The sequence below is a fragment of the Artemia sp. Qi Xiang Cuo genome, chromosome 13 (assembly GCF_049724085.1).
Source record: "Artemia sp. Qi Xiang Cuo chromosome 13, ASM4972408v1, whole genome shotgun sequence".
NCBI classification, from domain to species: domain Eukaryota; kingdom Metazoa; phylum Arthropoda; class Branchiopoda; order Anostraca; family Artemiidae; genus Artemia; species Artemia sp. Qi Xiang Cuo.
The window spans coordinates 14,487,181-14,511,159 of NC_142806.1; the positions used below are offsets into that span (position 1 = coordinate 14,487,181).

General features: G+C 34.5%; 1 protein-coding gene across 1 annotated transcript; it reads right to left on the bottom strand.

Annotated features, from left to right (window-relative positions):
* Positions 1-271: 271 nt before the first annotated feature.
* LOC148944993 (lathosterol oxidase-like) lies at positions 272-23,130 on the bottom strand. The gene is made up of 4 exons (XM_089098667.1): positions 22,854-23,130; positions 18,371-18,554; positions 2,201-2,373; positions 272-615 (listed from the first exon to the last, which is right to left on the bottom strand). Exons 1-4 carry the CDS (start codon positions 23,061-23,063, stop codon positions 412-414), a joined length of 771 nt encoding a protein of 256 aa, XP_088954793.1. The 5' UTR covers positions 23,064-23,130; the 3' UTR covers positions 272-411.
* Positions 23,131-23,979: the final 849 nt, after the last annotated feature.

A 23,979-nucleotide genomic window follows, 5' to 3' on the forward strand; every position in this document is an offset into this window, starting at 1 on the left:
TTTTCTTATCTATTTTATGTATTAGTTATAACCTTTTGAGTTTAAGTCTGTACCGTTGTCTGCTGTGTAGTTAAGTAAAAGTTATCATATTATACCAAACCTCTGTATATAACGTTATTTAAGCTTCTCGTCAATTACCAGTAGGTACGATTCCGATTATTAGTCAGGCTGACCCTAAGGAACCGTTACTCAAGTTTTTATCCTCCTTAGGACCGTAACCATACCCCGTCCAAGGACAAGGGTACAACCATTATAGTACCACAACGAAATCTATTTTACTACACTATTTATTGGCTTCAAATACATGTCATTTCATCTTAAAGAAACGAATTTAATATTTAAACAATGCTAACAAAAGGAAAATATGACTATCGAACAAATTATTGTGTAAGGCTAAAGGAAGAAAATGTTTCACTCCCTCTTTTTATCGTTCATTAAAAAATCCTCAAGGTCAAATTCTCTTTTATCTCCTCTATAAGCTAAAGGATTTTCTGATGTTCGTTCTGCTATGTCTTCTTTAAGTTCATGATGTGTGGCTTCTGTCACTGATTTTCCTTTTCCGTAAAATATATCTTCTCTGTAGATTCTATCCTTTTGACGGTATGTTCCATGGAGCTGAGAGCAAAGTGAAAAAATAAATCAAAAAATGTTTTTATCTCGTGTTGTACAAAAACTAATATTTTTTTTTTTTTTTGCTACCAGGAAGAGTTTAAATTTCCAGGTACTAAGAAATATTAAATTTTTATTACAGCAAATGGAAGTTCGTAACTATTATAAAAAGTTTTTATGTCATAGCCGCATCATATACTGCTTCTATCATTGCTTTCCATTTCTCCATAAAATAATTCTTCTCTGTCGATTCTATGTTTTTGATGGTATGTCCCATGGGGGTGTAAGCAAAGAGAAAAAATAACTTAAAAATATTTTAATCTCGTCATGTACAAAAACTAAACGATTGTTTTTTGCCACTAGGAATAGTGTAAATTTTCTGCTACTAGGAAACATTAAATTTTCAGACTACAAGTGGAAGCCTGAGGCAGCCGTGACAGTTTGCAACTATTCTAAGACAGTTTTTATGTCATAGCCGCATCATATGCTGCTTCCATCATTGCTTTCCATTTTCCACAAAATATGTCTTCTCTTTAGATTCGATCTTTTTGATGCTATGTTCCATGGGGGGTGTAGTCAAAGAGAAAAATACTCAACAAAAAGTTTTTATCTCATCATATACCAAAACTAAAGATTATTTTTGCTACCAGGAAAGCTTTAAATATCTTGCTGTTAGGAAATATTGAAATTTTTCAGACTACAAACGGAAACTTAGTGCAGTCATGACAGGTATTCTAAGACAACTTTTATATCATAGCCGCATGATATGTTGCTAATGTCATTACTTTACAGTTTTTATAAAATATGTTTTCTCTATAAATTAATCCTTTTTAACGGTATGTTCCATGGGGCTGTAAAGAAAGAGAAAAAATAGCTCGACAAGGTTTTTGTCTCATAATGTACAAAAATATAAAAAAATTGTTGCTTCCCAAAAAAACTCAACTTTGTTGATACTAAGAAATATTGAAACTTTGTAAGACTATAAATAGAAGCTTTGGGCCGATGATATACGAGTATCATAGCTATTCTAGGACATCTTTACGTCATAACCACCTTATATATTGTTTCTATGATCACTCTCCATTTTTGATAAAATATTTCTTGTCTATTCCATAGAGATGTAAAAGCGATAGCATTCTTACAACTCCGTGGTAAAACTTTATGTTTTAATTGCCAATTCAAGTTGAAATCAAGACAAAAATCCAAATATTTTAAATTATTACCTTGTTTTAAGAATACACCATTCAGATATATTTTTTTTTAAATAATGGGAGTACCGATTTTACAAAAAGTCATGAAATTCGTCTTAAAAACATTAACAGATAGACAGCTACATCTTGTAAAATGTGCCAGTTCATTTAGGGCCTTATTAGCCTTTTCAATCAAAAGATTTTCGCAAGATGATGTCACTGTAAACACAGTGTCGTCAGCAGAGGACGTGATCAATGTTCCAGTAATATAAAATCGCATGGTATCTACATAAATTAGGTAAAGTAGGGGCCCTAGAACCAAACTTTGTTTAACTCCGCAATGAACTCTATAGCTTCTTGATTTGCAACCATCAATATTCACAACCATCAGAGAAAGTTACCTTATCCCAGAAGAAAATGTTGAATCCAAAATTGACATGAAAATACTGGTGATGGTTGTCGTGAAAAATGCAATCTGGTTGCCAGGGTTGCCACCAATATGCTTTAAAGTTGATTCCTGAATGATCAATTATACCATGGTAATAAATGTATGAAAGCAGGATGCACATAGTTGCTAGAAAAGGAAATCAGTGGGGAAAAATATTTCTGACACATAATTCCTTCCATAAAATGCCTACTTTTGCTGTAAGCTTTTGCGACCTCTTCCCACCAAGCTCAAAGACATTCCACTTTTATTTTGCCTATTTCGATTGCCAAAAAAATAAATTTTTGACAATCTATTAAATCCAAATAATTATCTTTTTTATGCTGATTTTATATTTGCGAAATTCATGAATTCTAAGCTTACAAGTGAGAAATGGTAGAATGAGAAAATTTTGACAATTTTTGGAAAGGGGAGAAAACTATCGTTAAACGTGTGTAATCATTTTTGTGCCACAAAATTGCACTCACGAAGTTGTATCCACCACGACGTTCAACATGGCTAAGGACCCTAAATATGGATTCCGACCTTCTATTTAACAAAAGAAGACATTTCGTTTTTTTCCTCTAGTAGTAATCTTGTCTACTAAATGGTCTTAGATTAAGAAGAAGAAAAGAAACCCTGCAGCTGCAGCAAAATGCCCTTTTGTCAGTTTGTACTGCAAAATAATAATTTTGGCTCGAAACTGCAATCGAGAAAATGCAGTCCATAAAAATTAATCGCTACTGCAGATATAGACTATTTAACCAGTAATACTGACCGTTGTAATGTATTGCATAGTTGGGCATAAGCTATTAAGGTGTAGGTCAGTGCATATTTTGCGGGGAAGAGTGCATAAAGCATAAAAAATTTACTTTTAGGCGCAAATTTCCAAACATTCCAGGCGATGCATATAATAAAAATAAGGAGAAGAGATTTACTCCTGGCCTCTTCTATTTGGAGGAATAAAATGGATTTTAGCCTGCAATACCTGCTTACTTCTTATTTTCTTAGAGACTAATCGGTTGAAAAAAAAACAGTTTTTGGCTATATTGACTGTTTGTCTTAACTATTTTATTTGGATTGGATTATTTCATTGGATATTTAGAAGGTGTTTATTGAAAAGTGGGAGAATTAAAAAATCTCCCTTGCGGGTAAGTCTTTGTTTAGTGACTTTACATTGAGATTTGACTACGCTTAGAATTACGATGGCTGAAAGTGAAAAAATCATTTTGAATCCGTTATTGAATTGTGTTACGAGAGCGCTTACAGATAGAATAAAATTGGACTGTGTCATAAAAGCGTGTGTTGCTTTTTATTCACATGAAGACGTTATAAAGGCAAAGCAAATCCTTCATACTGAGCTGAATATTAAGAATCGTCTTGTGGCCCACTCTAAAGAGGAAGACAATATCATTGAAATGTGCAAACTTCTAGTAGCAGCCGCGAAAAAGAATGCCAGCATCTCAAAATTTGTCCTCTTTAGCCCCTGTTCGGTTCCGATCATCGGTGATGCGGTGAATGCAACAGTTACTGCCAAAGTAAATGAATTTTCTCGGAAGCTTGATAGTTATTTAGCTGCCCAGTCCACTCCAGCCAACAGTAATTTCACAAGCAGTCGTAGTGCACCTGAAACGTCCAAGCCAAAAATCCTTCCTATTCTGCTGTCTTGAAAAATCTCCCGAAGGAAGTCAGTGGCCCAAATGACCGGAAAGCTTTGATAGACAGTTTCTGTGAAAATGTAAATGACATACGCGAACTTCTCAAATCTGCAAACGAATGAACGAAATCTTCCAAGCCCGATCTCAAAATTGCTGTTCGAGAACCCCTGCACATAGTTGTGCTTCGAAATGTCCCTGAGGATATGAACTGTGATGGACTAAAAATCTGATCCCGAATATTACGAAGACTGAATAGTACGGGAAATCCCGTTCTTTCAAAGTGTATTTTGACACTATGAGTGAACTCCAATAATTCGTAAGTGTTTCGGTGATTATCGGTTATGAACGTCTACCTGCTGATCCGTTTAAGCTAACTGTCACAAAATCAGTCACCTCGCTTCCCAGTGTACGGCTCAACCTATATGCTCTAGATGTGGCTCAAATGAACATCGTTCTACGTGAGACACACGTGAGACTAAAGCCGCCCTTCTGTGTTGATTGCAAAATCAGTAGTCACACGTGTTATAGTGTAAAATGCCCCTCAAACAGTAAACCACAAAAGAATTGACATCTGAAGCTTCTGCAGTTAAATATGTATCGTGGAACATTAATGGCTCGTTCGTGAATAAAATTGTTACTTTAAATGAGATATTTGATGAAAATGAAGTTGTCTGTTTACAAGAACATTTCATCACAAGCCGCAGTAAAAGCACTCTTAGTTTTAATAGTTCAGTTTCGGTTTATACAGTTTCAGCGAAGCAGCTAAGTGGAAAAAGGTAACCCTCCGGTGGTATTGCCAATTTTGTTCGTTTGACTCTAAGATCTAGTGTATTCGAAGATAATGATAACTTTCTAGCGGTTTGTGTTGAGGGTTGAGTTTTTATTAATGTATATTTACCAACAAATTACCATGATGAGAGCTCGGAGCGTGCTTTCACTTTTTTTAGTGATTCGGCCAGCGTATTAACCGTATTAGATCCTTAAGCCTTCAATGCATATTAGTTGGTGACTTCAATTGCGATTTGACTGAACCGCTCTTATCTAGGTCTTTACGTTCTACGCGGTTGCTTAGTATTTTTGGAGACCAGTTTGATCTCAAGTGCAAATATTTAAATTTTACTCACGTACACACCTCAATGTCTACATCAAATCTCGATCATGTCGTAGCGTTTGCAAATCTCAGGATCTCGCCTGTCAAGGTTGTGCTTGATTTTCAGATATCTGATCACTTACCAATACAGTTCTCAACCAAGATTCCTTGCCACAGCTCCGATAGACAAACGCAAACAACTTCTAAAACACCTCCTAGGTCTCGCCGTGATTGGCGTAAAATTAATCCGGTTTTATTCCAAGAAGAAACTGCCAGAGTCCTTTGTAAGATCCCTGCCCCTTTCCATCTTCTCCCCAGATTGACTGCTCTTTCAAAGGAGGAAACACAACTATCAGTCGACATATATTGCGCAGAAATTGGCCATGCCCCTCTCTGTGCTGAAAAAGCTTCCGTTCCTCTAAGTAGACCCTGTCATCCTACCCTTCCTGGCTGGTCCGAAAGTCCTGATTTAGTGGATACCCCTTCTAAGTCTAAATTCTGGCTTCAACTTTGGATTTCTTGTGGATAACCCCACTTGGGGTTAGTCAATTCAATTCGTCTGTTCACAAAAAGAAAATTTGCGACGAGCTTAAAGTTCACAGAAAAAAGATGACTGATATTGAATCTACAAGTGCCAAAAAGAATCCTTCTCTCCTTTGGGGTTTTCTGTCCTCTAAAAGCGATGAGTCTTTGTCCGCATCTGCTATCCCTGATTCTGAATTGTATGCGTACTATGAGTCTGAATTTTTGGCTCCTGACCCTACCCTCAACGAAAGATACGAAGCTGAGTTGGACGATTTCTTAGCTAATTGTCCTCAGGGTGATTATGTTTTAAAAGAGGGAGCTGTGTGCAAGGCCATCTCTCGCCTAAAGCCTAAACAATCTTTTGGGATTGATGAGATTACGGCACTCCCTCTAAAAAGTTATTGGCCCGCTCTCATTAGTCACGTAACTCTCCTGATGCAGATTATCCTCATTCAGGGTATTGTCCCAACCACTTTCTCAATTGGAGATCTTACACCAGTTCCCAAAAAAGGAAAAGCTACCATGCAATGCTCCTTTTTCCGTCCAATCACGATTGCTACTTCTCTTTGCAAGTTATTTGAACTTCTATTAGTAGATGAGTTTGATAAACTATCTTGCAGTCCTCCAAGACATTTCGGTTTCCAACGCGGTATTGGTTGTGCTGAAGCTCTCCATGTCGTTGCAAATTCACTCCTAGATGCAAACAAATTAGGAAAAAGCCTAGCGATCGGTGGCTTAGACATGCAGAGAGCGTTTGATTCAATGATTCCTGCGCTTATGTTGCTAAACTTAGCTAAAAGAGGATTGAACTCAAATAATTATTCGGGCTTTCTGTGATTTTTACTCTCGCCTTCGCGTGCGACTCAAGATCATTTCCGATAAAGGCATTCCGCCAGCACTATGGTCAGCTTTGATACCAGTCCGCAAAGGTGCCCGTCAGGGGACAGTTTTATCCCCCAATTTCTTCAACAACTACATTATTGAGCCTCAAGAAAGCTGTCCTTCATTATGCTTTCTCAGTTCCATTGACATCTCCCTGGTATGCTATGCTGATGACACGCTGAATCTCAGCCGGACGCTTCACCGCCTTTCGGAAATATTCTTATGTCTGCAGTCCAATTACGAGAAATTCGGTCTAAGATTTAACTCCCCAAAGTTGGAAGTCTTGTTTTACAATTGGAAGAATAACCCTCCTACTAAGGTTGAGGTGGTTAGGGCACGTTGTGAGGATGAAGGATGACATATTGCCGAAGATTGTTCTTTTCGGCCAACCATTTAGGGCTAAACGGAAAGCAGGTCGTCCCCGTCTGGGGTGGGAGGACGTCATAAAGAAAGATTTAAAGGAAATGGGAACTTCGTGGGCGGGTGTAAAAAGGGAGGCTTTGAATATATTGGGGTGGAGGAGGATCGTGCGTAGTTGTGTTCACCTCAGGCGGCTTGGTACTGCGGTGAGTTGTTAGTAGTAGTATTAGTAGTAGTAATGTCGCACTAGGTGATTGCTCAGTAAAACCAGTTGATCCACTCTGAGATTTAACCGTCCACTACCGGAAAGTATTTACAACGCTACCGCTCTGCTACATATATTATATACGACCCCTTTCTGGAAACTCTTGGCAAATCATGAAAAGTAGTTTTGTCCATGGTGACAATTTTAGTAGGTACTTAAATTGGTAGGTTTAGTTTCTGAGCTTCTCTTTAGTTTCTCATCCCATACAATTTTAGTAGGTTTAGTTAAATTGGGTTGAGTTGCACGATGGTTGAGTAGCACGAGAGTTCAGTAGCACGGGGGTTCACTTGTACAGGGTTTCGGTTATACAGGGGCTCAGTTACATGGAGGGTTCAGTTGCACAAGGGTTAACAGGGGTTCAGTTACATTTGCACGAGAGTTCAGTAGCACGAGGGTTCAGTAGCATGGGGATTCAGTTGTACAGGGTTTCGGTTATACAGGGGTTCAGTTACATGGAGGGTTCAATTGCACGAGGGTTCAGTTAAAGGGGGTATAGTTACACGGGGGTTTAGTTAGATTGGGTCGAGTTGCACAAGGGTTCAGTAGCACGAGATTTCAGTAGCAAGGGGGTTCAGTTGTACAGGGTTTAGCACGGGGGTTCAGTTGTACGGGGTTTCGGTTATACAGGGGTTCAATTACATGGGGGGAGGATTCAGTTGCATGGGGGTTCAGTTACATGCGGATTCAGTTACATGGGTATTAGCTAAATGCGGTTGAGTTGCATAGTCTCATTGGAAAAAATTGGAGGTCATACTTAAACAGTTCTATTAAGAGCTATTTTTATGGAAATGGTTCATTTTTGAATTGAAACTACGCTTTTCTGACTGAAAATACACATTTGAATAAGAAAATGTGAAAATGTACACAATTGAAACAGAGAAATGTGTTTTGACGATATTTTCTATAATTTCGTCTGAAAAATAGGAGTTCACGCTTAAAAAGTTTTATTAATAGCTATTTTTATGGAAATGGTTCATTTTTGAACCAAAACCACGCTTTTCTGACTGAAAATATACATTATAATCAGAGAATCATGTATTGAAGATATTTTCTATAATTTCGTCTGAAAAACAGGAGTTCACGCTTAAAAAGTTTTATTAAGATCTTTTTTTATGGAAATGATTCATGTCTTTAGCAAACTTAGCCATAGCTAGTAGAAACTGTACATATATATCTTCATTTTTAGTATAGTGGTGTAAGAAAGTAAAGAACTGAGAAAAATTGCTCCATTAGTTAGGGATCTTTCCAGAAAAAATCAGGACATTATTAAAATTAGAAATATACCTTTTAACATCTGCAAAGTAATATTATTTTTAATCTTCCTGGATAATTTCAGCACAGAACATATAACATTTTTTCTGAGTGTGAGGTTTTTCGCAAGAAAATAGCTTTTGTTGAGCAAATATAGCCATATCAAGTTTAAAATGCACATAAATATCTTAATTTTTAACCTAATTGCCAAGGTACTCTAGGAATAATGAACATTTTTTTATGAAGTTTTGGTTTCTAGAAAGTAACTAGCTGATCTTTAGCAAAATTAGCAATAGCTAGTAAAAACTCTGCATAAGTATCTTCATTTTTAGCCTAATTGCGTGGGTACGAAAGTAAAATTGAACATTTTTTCGGATTTTGTGTGTTTTCGCAAGAAAATAGCTTGTCTTTAGCAAACTTAGCCATAGCGAGTTGAAACTCTGCATATATATTTTGATTTTTAGTCTAATTGTGTAGGTACTAAAGGAAAATTGAACATTTTTTCTGATTTTGTGTGTTTTCGCAAGAAAATAACTGGTCTTTAGCAAACTTAGCCATAGCTAGTTGAAACTCTACATAAATATCTTCATTTTTAGCCTAATTGTGTAGGTACTAAAGGAACATTGAACATTTTTTCTGATTTTGTGTGTTTTCGCAGGAAAATAGCTGGTCTTTAGCAAACTTAGCCATAGCTAGTTGAAACTCTGCATAAATATCTTAATTTTTAGCCTAATTGTGAAGATACTAAAGGAACATTGAACATTTTTTCTGAGTTTGTGTGTTTTTGCAAGAAAATAGCTGGTCTTCAGGAAACTTAGCCATAGTTAGTTGAAACTCCGCGTAAATATCTTAATTTTTAGTCTAATTGCGTAGTTACTAAAGGAACATTGAAAATTTTTTTCTGATTTTGTTTGTTTTCGCAAGAAAATAGCTGGTCTTTAGCAAACTTAGCCATAGCTAGTTGAAACCCTGCATAAATATCTTCATTTTTTTAGTCTAATTGCGTAGTTTCTAAAGGAACACTGTACATTTTTTTCTGATTTTGTGTGTTTTCGCAAGAAAAAAGCTTGCCTTTAGCAAACTTACCCATAGCTAGTTGAAAATCTGCATGAATATCTTAATTTTTTAGACTAATTGCGTAGGTACTAAAGTAACGTTTTTGTTGTATCTATTGGTATCAATATTCCGTTTTTTAGAGTTTCGGTTACTATTGAGCCTTACGTGCCTGAAATCATGAATTATAATATTTAGTTAGCTGTTTGGGTTTTCAGACATAGTTTTTTAGATGTTCATGGGTGTTAGGTTCCTGGAGGGTTTTATGACTCCTCCCTCTAATGAATTCAGATGGTTTTCGGACTCATCCCCCTAGCCATAACTCCATTCAACCTTGAGCGAAGATATAAAAGTTTGATGAAGTTTTTTTCTACTTAACAACTACATTAATAACTTCCAAGATGATAGGACTGTATGACACAGAATTTATCAGTTACCGAGAGTTCAATGACTCCTTCCCGCAATGACTTCCAGGGGTTTTATGACTCCTCTCCACAATGAATTCAGATGGTTTTAGGAATCATCCCCCTAGCCATAACTCCATTCAGCCTTGAGCGAAGATATAAAAGTTTGATGAAGTATTTTTCTTCTTAACAACTACATTAATAACTTCCAAGATGATAGGACTGTATGACACAGAATTTATCAGTTTGAAAAAATCATCTTGTGGTGTTATATTTGAATGTGCATTTTTATTATTGTCTATGTAACTCGAAGAAATTGACTGTTATCATTGGATAGTGAACTATAACATGTTTGAGTATGATAATAGCTTGTGGAGTACTACATTACGTCATATAAACAGACTGGGATTCTACGATAGAGTGATTACACCACTTAATAATGCTGGTCGGGAACAGAGAAATGTTCAGGAGGAAGTCAGTGAAATTTGCAGCTTTTTTGGGGTTGAAGCGCTCTACGTAAAAGGGCAATGTACCTACAGATAAAGTTTTAATTCAAAAGTGTGACCTTAGGATTTCACTTTTCAATCTAGAAGAGTTTAAGTGTCCTAAATTTGAAGGGGGTTATCACCGTCCTGAGCACGAGGTTAGGTTCTTCGCACAGTGGATACCTAAGAACATGCCTGATCGTGATAAATCCATAAGACATGGTAAAAACTATTCTATATCATGGGACCATCGTTTGTGGATGTTTAAGAGTGAACTGTAAGTACTATTTTTATGTAAACATTTGTTGTTGTGTTTTTTTTTCTCAAAAAAATCTGTTAATACGTTTAAGCAATAAATATATTTAAGCTTAACCTGTCTTTATTCTTTAGAATGTTTCTATTGTAAGCAAGTAACAAAATCCTTCCTGAAGTCACCTCTTGGATACACAATGCAGAAACTTCATTTAAGAAATTATGAAAAAATTGTAAGTAAGTAGCAATTTCTTTCTTGAATTCACCTGCTGGATAAACAAAAACATTTCGTTCAAGAAATTATGACAAAATTCTAAGTAAGTAACAAACTCTTTATTGTTTACACGACTTAGATACACGATGTAGAAATTTAATTCAAGAAATTATGAAAAAATTCTCAGTAAGTAACAATTTCTTTCTTGAAGTTAACTCTTGGATACAAAATACGGAAATTTCATTAAAGAAATTATGAAAATATTTGTAAGTAAGTAACAAACTCTTTATTGATTTCACCTCTTGTATATACAGTACAGATACTTCATTCAAGAAATTATTAAAAAACCGTAAGTAAGTAACTTTTTTTTTCTCTTTGTCACAAACAAATTTCACTTCGCTAATTGATGTAGAAATTTAATTCAAGAAATTATTAAAAAATTCTCAGTAAGTAACAATTTCTTTCTTGAAGTCAACTCTTGGATACGCAATACGGAAATTTCATTCAAGAAATTATGAAAAAATTGTAACTAAGTAGCAAATTCTTTCTTGAATTCACCAGTTGGATAAACAAAGACATTTCGTTTAAGAAATTATTACAAAATTCTAAGTTAGTAACAACCTATCTATTGTTTTCTCGACTTAGATATACAATGCATATATTTAAGTCAGGAAATTATGACACAATTCCCAGTAAATAACAATTTATTTTTAAAATCAACTTTTTGATACACTATACAGATATTTAATTCAAGAAATTATAAAAATATTTGTAAGTAAGTAACGAAATCGTTATTGATTTCACCTCTTGGATATACAGTACAGATACTTCATTCAAGAAATTATGAAAAAATCGCAAGTAAGTAACTTTTTTTTTCTCTTTATCACAAACAATTTTCACTTAGCTACACGATGTGGAAATTTAATTCAAGAATTTATGAAAAAATTCTCAGTAAGTAACAATTTCTTTCGTGAAGTCAACTCTTGGATACACAATACGGAAATTTCATTCAAGAAATTATGAAAAAACTGTAACTAAGTAGCAAATTCTTTCTTGAATTCACCTGTTGGATAAACAAAAAGACATTTCGTTCAAGAAATTATGACAAAATTCTAAGTAAGTAATAAACTCTATATTGTTTTCACGAGTTAGATATACGATGTAGAAATTAAATTCAAGAAATTATGAAAAAATTCTCAGTAAGTAACAATTTCTTTCTTGAAGTCAACTCTTGGATACACAATACGGAAATTTCATTCAAGAAATTATGAAAATATTTGTAAGTAAGTAACAAACTCTTTATTGATTTCACCTCTTGGATATACAGTACAGATACAATTATGAAAAAATTGTAACTAAGTAGCAAATTCTTTCTTGAATTCACCTGTTGGATAAACAAAAAAAAAATTTCGTTCAAGAAATTATGACAAAATTCTAAGTAAGTAACAAACTCTTTATTGTTTTCACGAGTTAGATATACGATGTAGAAATTAAATTCAAGAAATTATGTTTCTCTTTATCACAAACAATTTTCACTTAGCTACACGATGTAGAAATTTAATTCAAGAAATTATCAAAAAATTCTAAGTAAGTAACAATTTTTTTCTTGAAGTCAACTCTTGGATACACAATACGGAAATTTCATTCAAGAAATTATGAAAAAATTGTAACTAAGTAGCAAATTCTTTCTTGATTTCACCTGTTGGATAAACAAAAAGACATTTCGTTCAAGAAATTATGACAAAATTCTAAGTAAGTAACAAACTTTTTATTGTTTTCATGAGTTAGATAGACGATCTAGAAATTATATTCAAGAAATTATGAAAAAATTCTCAGTAAGTAACAATTTCTTTCTTGAAGTCAACTCTTGGATAAACAATACGGAAATTTCATTCAAGAAATTATGAAAATATTTGTAAGTAAGTAACAAACTCTTTATTGATTTCACCTCTTGTATATACAGTACAGAAACTTCATTCAATAAATTATGAAAAAATCGCAATTAAGTAACTTTCTTTTCTCTTTATCACAAACAATTTTCACTTAGCTACACGATGTAGAAATTTAATTCAAGAAATTATGAAAAAATTCTCAGTAAGTAACAATTTCTGTCTTGAATTCAACTCTTGGATAGACAATACGGAAATTTCATTCAAGAAATTATAAAAATATTTGTAAGTAAGTAACAAGCTCTTTATTGATTTCACCTCTTGAATATACAGTACAGATACTTCATTCAAGAAACGTGATTAAACACGTTTTGAAACTCCATGCTATTTGCATGCCTTTCCTTGGCACCTTTCCAAACGAGCGGGGATTCCCCACTGGTTCCTACACATTGCAAAAAGTGAGCAGTACGAAAACTCCACGTTTCAGCCAGACTGGTTTTTAGACAACACCCATTTTTAGGGACCAATCAGAGACAGCGGAGGTAACTCAATATACAATAACTTGATTGGTGATTGGTTACACAACACGACGGCGCATACATAGTGAGAGAGACATGCAAAGTCGACATAGCTTTATTTCATTTTTTTAAGGTTAATTTACACGAGGTTACGTGCGCGCCCGTAACCGAAACTCTAAAAAACGGAATATTGATACCAATAGATACAACAAAAATGTTCCTTTAGTAGCTACGCAATTAGGCTAAAAATGAAGATATTTATGCAGAGTTTCAACTAGCTATGGCTAAGTTTGCTAAGGACCAGCTATTTTCTTGCGAAAACACACAAAATCAGAAAAAAATTTTCAATGTTCCTTTAGTAGCTACGCAATTAGACTAAAAATTAAGATATTTATGCGGAGTTTCAATTAGCTATGGCTAAGTTTGCTAAAGACCAGCTATTTTCTTGCAAAAACACACAAAATCAGAAAAAATGTTCAATTTTCCTTTAGCACCTTCGCAATTAGGCTAAAAATGAAGATATTTATGCAGAGTTTCAACTAGCTATGGCTAAGTTTGCTAAAGACCAGCAATATTCTTGCGAAAACACACAAAATCAGAAAAAATGTTCTATGTTCCTCCAGTACCTACGCAATTAGGCTAAAAATGAAGATATTTATGCAGAGTTTCCACTAGCTATGGATAAATTTTCTAAAGACAAGCTATTTTCTTGCAAAAACACACAAAATCAGGAAAAATGTTCAGTACTCCTTTAGTTCCTTCACCTTTAGGCTAAAAATGACGATATTTAAGTATAGTTTCAACTAGATATGACTAAGTTTTCTAATGAAATGCTATTTTCTTTCGAAAACACACAAACTCAGACAAGATTTTGAATGTTCCATTATTACCTTTGCAATTAGGTTAATAATGAAGATATTTATGCAGAGTTTCAACTAGCTATGGCTAAGCTTGCTAAAGACCAGTTATTTTCCTTCGAAAACACACACAATCGGAAAAAAAGCTCAATTCTCCATTATTGCCTACGCAAGTAGGCTAAAAATGAAGATAAGAATGTAGATCTTAAACTAGCTCTGGTAATGTTGGCAACTGTTAAGAGATTTTACTGCAAAAACACACAAAATCAGTAAAGATGTTCAATGTTCATTTATCTGCTTTACAATTAGGATAAAAATGAAAATATTTATGCAGAGTTTCAACTAGCTATGGCTAACTTTGCTAAAGACATGAACCATTTCCATAAAAATAGCTCTTAATAGAACTTTTTAAGCGTGAACTCCTTTTTTTCAGACGAAATTATAGAAAATATCTTCAATAAATGATTCTCTGATTATAATGTATATTTTTAGTCAGAAAAGCGTAGTTTTGTTTCAAAAATGAACCATTACCATTAAAATAGCTCTTAATAGAACTTTTTAAGCTTGAACTCTTATTTTTCAGACGAAATTATAGAAAATATCGTCAACACCTACTTCTCTGTTTCAATTGTTTACATTTTCGCATTATCTGATTCAAATGTATATCTTCAGTCAGAAAAGCATAGTTTCAATTCAAAAATGAAACATTTCCATAAAAATAGCTCTTAATAGAACTGTTTAAGTATGACCTAAAATTTTTTCCAATGAGACTATGCATTTCAACCGCATTTAACTAATCCCCATGTAACTGAATCCACATGTAACTGTCCCCCCATGCAACTGAACCCTCCCCCCATGTAATTGAACCCCTGTATAACCGAAACCCCGTACAACTGAACCCCCGTGCTAAACCCTGTACAACTGAACCCCCGTGCTACTGAAATCTCGTGCTACTAAACCCTTGTGCAACTCGACCCAATTTAACTAAACCCCCGTGTAACTATACCCCCTTTAACTGTACCCTCGTGCAATTGAACTCTCCATGTAACTGAACCCCTGTATAAACGAAACCCTGTACAACTGAATCCCCATGCTACTGAACCCTCGTGCTACTGAACCCTCGTGCAAATGTAGCTGAACCCCTGTTAACCCTCGTGCAACTGAACCCTCCATGTAACTGAACCCCTTAATAACCGAAACCCTGTACAAGTGAACCCCCGTGATACTGAACTCTCGTGCTAATGAACCCTCGTGCAACTCAACCCAATTTAACTAAACCCCCGTGTAACTGTACCCCCTTTAACTGAACCCTCGTGCAACTCAACCCTCCATGTAACTGAACCCCTGTATAACCGAAACCCTGTACAACTGAACCCCCGTGCTACTGAAACCTCGTGCAACTCAACCCAATTTAACTAAACCCCCGTGTAACTGTACCCCCTTTAACTGAACCCTCGTGCAACTCAACCCTCCATGCAACCCATCCCCCTCAAAACACTTTTCAGCCATTTCTTTTTAAATTGACAATACTTTTCAAACGTTACTTGTGTATTATACAGACCACATCGGGGAGGTAAAGCGAGGTCAAGTCACAATGTCATTCTATCGTTACTTTTCAATTAAGCTTTTGAATACCTTTTACCAATGTCTCTTGTAGGCGTCAAATCTATTAAGTATCTGAGCATATTCTTTGTATTGTTGATGCAAGCATCCAATTCCTCATTCTTTAATTACCCGTGAGGCATTCTTAACCAACGCAATACCCTTACGCAAAATCCTTTTCGCAAAAAATTCGCAAATAGAGTTATTTTTACGTCACAATTTTCAACTTAAAACCATTCTAATTATAGCATCCAATTCCTCATACTTTAATTGCCCGTTACGCTGTCTTAACCAACGCAATACCTTCACGCAAATACCTTTTCACAAAAAATTCGCAAATAGAGTTATTTTTACGTCACAATTTTCAACTTAAAACCACTCTAATTATAGCATCCCATTCCTCATACTTTAATTACCCGTTACGCTTTCTTAACCATCAGAAGTTTAATTTGGTTATTGAACTTAGAAGTAATTACCCTTTTCAAAAAATTAATTGAATATATTAAAAGCTAAACAAGACGTGCTGGTTTTCTAACACGGGTTTACCTTAAAAATACATGTATACCATGAATTAGAAATCTGGTAAATTGTGTCAGAAAAACTTGTCCTTCATAACATGTTATGCAAAGCTTCTATAGAATAACGTTGAAATTGCTATACAGGCAAGCAAATAGCATGGTCCTATACAGTCAAGCAAATAACATGGGAATTTCTATACAGCCAAGCAAATAACATGGTTCTATACAGGCAAGCAAATAGCATGGTCTTATACAGGGACGCAAATAGCACGGTCATATGCAGGCAAGCAAATAGCATGGTACTATACAGGCAAGTAACTTGCATGGTCCTATACAGGCAAGCAAATAACATTGGGAATTCCTATACAGGCAAGCAAATAGCATGGTCCTATACAGGCAAGCAAATAACATGGGAATTCCTATACAGGCAAGCAAAATAGTACCTTGGTTACTACTCTTGCTTGAAAGTGGTGGAACACTCCGAAACTTGACATTTTATTATATTTTGGTGTTTCATGCAAGAAAATGCATGTTCCACAAAATTTGAGGTGAAGTTTTCCGCTCAAATAGAAATGCCTAGAAGCCATAGAATGTTTTCATAACAAACCAACACGATTAGTTAGAAAAAATGGCAGAGTTAAAGAAAAATGGCAAAACTATATGAGTCTTGAACAGTCTTGAAAAGTATAAACAAATCAAATGGAATATTAGATATATAATGATATTAATTGTTGAAAGATCCATGAGTTCAAGATTTTTTTTTTTCACTGTAATCTTATTTTCATTTTCAATGCTGTAAGAACTGGTAAATAATAAATTTGTAATATACGAGTAATTCGTTTTCAGTGAAGCACCAATGACGCAGAAGGCCTTAGGTTTTTACAGTTAAAGAAGGGGGCAGTATCCAAATTTTGCTTGTAGTGAAACTATATTTGTCTTGACCAATCTTGAAAAGAACTAATAAATTAAACTGAATATTTGATGCATAATGATATTAATTGCTAAAAGCTCACCAGTTCAAAATTTTACTGTAATTTTAATATTTATTTTCAATATTAAGTACAAAAGAAAACATTTGTAATATAATTCGTTTTCAATGATGCCGTGGCATCATTGCCAAGGCCCCGCTCTTTAAACTTGAGTTTAGCTTATTATTAATATATATATATATATATATATATATATATATATATATATATATATATATATATATATATATATATATATATATATATATATATATATATACGAGTGGACCCACTCGTGATCCAGGAGCTCTAGTTTTTTCACATAATTCTGAATTACCTCCTCCACGGCACTCAGAGGCTCAACAATTCCATATTTCACAGCAATATGGTGGTTTCTAACAAAAGGCGGCACTTGAAGAAGATATTGGGCATACTTGAAAAATACCAACCTTATGTCTTTCTTGTTTTGGGCACTCAGGAGGTCCCAAAAAGGAGACAGGTACAAGACATGAGGCAAAGCTACTGCATTATAAAGACGAGCCAAATATTTACGGCTTGAATTGCGACGGCTAGTGACCACACCCGCATAGGCAATGCGCACTTTTTTTAGAAAGGTGTTCAACAAGCAAAGACTGGGTCTCTCGAAGATTACGACCAATCGGGAGGCCAAGGTACGTAATGTGACTAGACGGTGTTACGGTAATTCACCGTAACACCGTCACCAATATATATATATATATATATATATATATATATATATATATATATATATATATATATATATATATATATATATATATATATATATATATATATATATATATATATATATATATATATATATATATATATATATATATATATATATATATTTATATATATATATATATATATATATATATATATATATATATATATATATATATATATATATATATATATATATATATATATATATATATATATATATATATATATATATATATATATATATATATATATAAATATATATATATATATATATATATATATATATATATATATATATATATATATATATATATATATATATATATATATATATATATATATATATATATATATATATATATATATATATATATATATATATATATATATATATATATATATATATATATATATATATATATATATATATATATATATATTAATATTAAGCTAAACTCAAGTTTAAAGAGCGGGGTCTTGGCAATGATGGGGGCTTTCCTTTAACTGGTCTTTCTAATAGCTCAGTCTTACTTTGAAATATTGGAAAGATGCTCCTGTCTTGCCGTCAATTTCAGCAAAAACATAGAAAATAAACAAATAACTTACACCAGTGAATAGGCATTGTATACATGGGCAAAATCTGGACAAACTGCATATTGACAAATTCGACGGGATGAATGGCTGTCACTGAAAAGGCTGTTGGTTGTTTGTAATAATGATGCATCTTATGGAAGTTCTTATACAAGAAGGGGGTATGGTAAGTCCTGTGGAACCAATACGTCACGTAGTCCTAAAAAAACATTATAAAAAACGATTACTCGAAAAGACCTCGTTTTTGGAACTTCTCTAAGTCAAGCTGTTAGTGACAACCCTTGTTGGATAAATTACCCCGCTACATGAGGTTACGCTTTGAAGCAATTACTAAGGGAATTGCCCAAAGCCTTTGAAAAATTCCTCCTTTTACTTCTGTATAGCCAATTCATTTTTTAGTCTTAGGCACCCCCTAGTGATTTATCATTATTTCTAATGATTTTTTACATTGCCTAAACAAAACAATCACTAAATTTGCGCATTAATCACTAGATTATTGAAGAAAGTTATTAAATCAACCAGAAAATCACTAGATCTAGCGATTTTTTGGTCACCGGGTGGCAAACCTAATCCTAGGTCTCACGATATGTGCATAGGAGTACTGAATTCAAAATGTATAGGGAAAAGAAACTGTGCGATTAAAGTTTTACCACTTGAGTACCGCTGTCTACTGTTTTGAAGATTTACTACTGAGTCTTGGTGTTCTCTAGCTGGGAGGGTACTGAGACTTTTAAATCGGAAACATGGAGATGTATCCACTTCCAGGCTTAACTTCTGCTCGACTGTGTGTACCTTGACCCCTCCGTCTGATTGGGGTACCAGAAGTGGGCCTTTAACTTGAACATACGCAGAGTGTTGGACATTCCAGTGCTAAGATTAGGCAAAATTAATTCTGATACTCGTGAAGAATTGTTTAAAAGCGCTGTATCTTTTTTCTTTTTGTTGTTTTTACCGTGTTTTGCTTTTTTAAGATGCAGTTTTTATTCTTTTTTGTTTTTAGTTAATTTTTTCTGTTTTAAAAGACTTTCAGGTATGAAATAAAAATATTTGCACACCTCTTTGAGTTATTTTTTCATTTGTCAGTCTTAAAAGTTTTGTCCGTTTTAATTGTTTTTTTTTTTGTATTTTTAGTTTTAAAAGTAGCGTCACAACGTTATTGAAAGGCAGATTGACGTGTACCTGGCGTTTTTACAAAAACCCCACTCACGGATCCAGGGAGGCTGCCCCTCCCCCCAAATATTTTTTCTGGTGCCCTCTTTCCTTGTTTTTTTTCTGTTTTTCACTCTTTAAAAAATGATTATCAGTTAGGTCAATTATTGGCGCCCTTGACAAATTGCCCCCCCCCCGATATTTCGCTTATTGGTGCCCTTGTCACATTGTCCACCCCCCCCCCCCAATATTTTGCTCTAGATCTGCCCCTGTAAGCCCCTTTATGAGAAGGAGGATAAAATTGAGTGTGGCAGTTATAGAGGCATTACGATGATGATATGATGATTATGATACGATGATGATTTAGGAATTGGAAATGGCATAGATAAATTTTTAAGTGAAGAACAGTGTGATTTTAAAAAAGGGAAGTGGGCCGAATTTTCACTCTTGGGTTAATAATTGAGAAGTACATGAGTCGTCAGTCCCCTTTAGTCCTAAGTTCTATAGATTATGAACAACTGTCTGATTTAGCCGATAGAAGAGCCTTAGTGACAGTCCTATCCCTGTATGGTATACCAGATAAATACATTGAAGGGATAGAACAATGCTGCTCAATAATTTGAGCGTATATTTTACCATTTTCGTCTAGATTTGAAAAATTAATAGGTCCGAAAATTAATGTTAAGAAGACTAAGTTTCATAGACTAGGAATAAAGGTAAGCACATAGATGACCCTGGGTAAAGATAAGATCGATCAAATGGATAGCTTAACTTACCTTGGTAGTAAAGATAATTGTTGTTGTGAAGATGTTAAAAGCAGAAGTAATATTATTAGAAAGACGGTGGTTGAAGTGAAAATGTTACAAGGAGAGTATCCAAGGCCCAGGGGTTTTTTCCACAGTTGAGAAAAGTTTAGAAGAACAGGAAGATAAGTCAGCCAATCAGTACTAGAATATTTAAAGCTAGAGCGATGACATTCATTAAGGAGGACGGTTCGGAAGATTGAGGGGAATCTGCTAGGATTTTTGTTAGAGAAATATTCTATGGGTCGTTACGGGTACGCATTTGACTGACCTTATTTCAAAGAGTAATCTATACGAAAAATGTGGTTCTATTCTACTTTTTTGGGGCCATAGTAAGAAAAAGGGGCGGGTGACTAGGACAAGTTTTGTCGATGAAGGATGACAGATTGTCAAAGATCGTCCTTTTTGACCATTCATCTAGGGTCAAAAGAAAAGCAGGTCATCCCTGAATGGGGCGGGAAGAGGTCGTAAGAAAGGATTTAAAGACAATTTGACCTTCTTGTGAGGGTGTAAAGAGGGAAGCTTTAAATAGATTGGGATGGAGGTGGGGCATTTGCAGCGGCGTTGCCCTCAGGTGACTAGATGCTTCATTGAGTTTTCATTATTAGTAGTAGTGTGATGCGTAGTCTAAATGAATTATTTAAGCAGCTCGAAAGTTCTTCATTTTCTTCCCTATAAGTTGTGTTTTGATTTATTACAGGAAAAAAGTAGTTCCTTCTAGAAGAGTAATAGAAGTAAGCTGAGCTTAGTTATTTAAACCACTTTAAATATAAAAATTCATATGTTTTGAAACTTTCATTGGCTTTAAGCACTTTTGTGTAACTCCTTATCAATCCGTAGTATATTCTTAACATTTGACGACAATAAATTAAAAATACTCCTTCCATCCCTACCCCCTTAAAAATTCTTTTTATAATTCTATAAAAATAAGGTTTATAATTCTAAGGTTTTAATATTTAACCGTGAGACTTAATCTCTTTTAATATTCTTTATACAGATGCTACATTTACGTGCTTATCCCTTAAACTATTGGGAAATTATATCAACAATTTTATCAAGTTTTTGGGAAAACATTTTTTTCCTTGTTTAGAGCAATGTTAAAGCGACCATATTCGCCAATATAATATGAAATTGTCCTATGGTAGACCAGTGGACTGATCTATGCCTGAAGATAATTCAGAATTTAATCCCTGCTGCGAAGTACCGTAGGAATTGCAGAGAAGTATTAAGGTTCTAAGTCATGATTAAAAGCTGAAATTCAACAGATGGAAAAAGTGACATTGTTGAAAATATGTGCGCTATAGTGTACGCATAGTGCCTTTAGATACTATTTGCGTATATTGGATCTGAACAAAACTAAGAATACTGCTCATTGTTGCTGCGGCTCCATCATACCGCAGCCACCTAATACCTTCACCAAGTAATACCTTCACCATTTAAATAAGTAACCAACTGATGCAAAACCAAGAAAATCCCTATGAATATTTTTCTACTGAGGTTCTGCAGACACAAAGAAATAGTTGTTCAATATTAGAAACATTCACCGTTTCGTTAGCAAGAACCAATCATCAAGGGCTTGATTTTATTTTTTTATTTTTTACAATGATTTGCTGAAGATATTCCCCACACGCAGCAACTAGACGATTCCGGGGCATCTGAGAAACGTAACTGGCGCAGAGAGAAAATGTTTCTCTAGAATCTCTTCACCATGCCTTGCTTATAATTGCAGATCAGCACAGAAGCTGTAATAACTAATGAAGTGTTTTTTCCGTGTTTGAAATGAGCCAGAATTTTAGCAAAGTACCATAGTTTGAGCAATTGGTGTCAGTTGTTGATAATTTCCCTCGATTTGTCCTTTTTCTTGTTGTGTCTTAACTGATCAATTTTGCATCCCTGACTTTTCTCTAAAACAGAAATAAAATTTTGTTTGTTGGTGACCTTTGTGAGATTTGGCTACAGCTTCTTAAGCGTTTGCTGACGAGGCTGTCTTGTTACTTATTTTACCAGCTATTTCGGCTAAAAAGGAACACCAACCTGAAAAAAGCAATGTTCTCAGAAGGAATATAGGCCAGCTAGCTCAAACGACGTTTCCAATTTCTTTTCCCCTTTGTTTGAAAAGTATAGGAGACATTCAAACGCCAAATGTTTGTAGGAGATAATAATTCAGAGATAATTGTTCTTCCAGGTTCTGGAAATATCTGAAGTTCAGTGCTCTGTAGTAGCCGAAGATCACAGGTTGACGATTAATTCAAAAACGTACCTTAGAACCTAACGCTTAGAACCGACAAAGAAGTCTACGTGAGTGGGTGCAATAAGTGAAATGTTTTTGCTTTTAGAAATTACCTAGATCTGTAGTTTCTAAATAGGTAGCTCAACACGTGAGCTAGTGACATTCAATATTCCCGCATTTCATTCTTTCTTTTGTGTCATGCATTTTTTTAGGCGATTTACGTGTCATAAAAGCAAAGAGGTCTTATAGAAGTTTTCATAACTAAACAAAAAAGAACTTAACATTGCACTAAAAAAAGCTTAATGAATTATCTTACCACCATCACGAAAGCAACAGGATACTGTAGTATATACCACAACCAGCCATAATCTTCAATTTTGAAGTAGACGGTGGACCAACCTCCGTTGATAACCCAACACGCGATTATACCCGAAATAATTGAACCAAAAAACAGAGATACTGATCCCAGGGTGATTTCATGTTTTCTAATTCTGGAGGCAACCATTTTTGGGGCTGGCATTTCCATTCCTCTGCTCTATCCCTTTGCCTTACATAGTAGTACCACTGCAAAAATATGAGAAAACTAGGTATTGAATTAATTCCCAAACTTTTGTTCCTTTGGCTAGCACAACGAAAATATCCTTAAAAAGTTATAAAACGGGGTAGGGTAGTAGGGTTGCTATGTACATATGCTCGTTTGATAAGCAAAAACAAATTGTTCAGAAAAGCAATTTAAACTCTCTTTCTTTATTTCTTACTTTTCAGGGTCAATATACTGGCATATTATAGACAATAAATAGGCATTGGCTTTTAGTAAAAAGCCGTTTGTCTCTTATAAATTTTTCTTCCTGACCTCATCACATAGAACGAATTGATCTTAGAAAGTTGGGAGAGCAATGTTTCAACATTCATTTAATATTATAATACCCGATCTTAAAGCCAAAGCCAATGGGAAGGCAACCCACGACACTTTCGATACCGTGTATAACCATCAGCTGTCCCTGGAACCATATGGTGTCGGATTTAAATTTCAATATAGCCACTTTAATCAAAAATAAATTATCCAAGCAGCCAATTAGAAAAAATAAGATTCATACATAAAATTAAAAAGAAAGGTGGTCTTGCTATACTTTCTTGAAACCTGGGTATTCCTATGATTGTATAATTTCAGGCTTCCGAGGTCAAACCGACCCCCATCCCCTACGCTGATAAATATAGACACGTTGCAACTGTTTAGAATCTTGAAGGTTTAGGGATCGTTGAGGGGAAGGCTTTAATTATTAAATTCATTTTTTTTTTTGAAATGAGACTGTATGGTACTTGAAACGAACAAAAACTACAACAAACAAATTTAAAACAAGCAATGCACCTTCTGGGGCTACTTTCCTGGCGACCCATGTCCTAAAACTCAATTTCTTTTGCACATTAGAGTCTTCTTGGCC

Excerpts from the sequence above, each read along its gene's own strand:
- LOC148944993 (XM_089098667.1), bottom strand. The coding sequence starts at position 23,063 with ATGGAAATGCCAGCCCCAAAAATGGTTGCCTCCAGAATTAGAAAACAT. Across the intron at positions 2,374-18,370 it reads TACAATGCCTATTCACTGGT|CAACTATGTGCATCCTGCTT; the intron begins GTAAGTTATTTG and ends TTCCTTTTCTAG. Across the intron at positions 616-2,200 it reads ACATTTTCTTCTGGGATAAG|CTCCATGGAACATACCGTCA; the intron begins GTAACTTTCTCT and ends CTTTGCTCTCAG.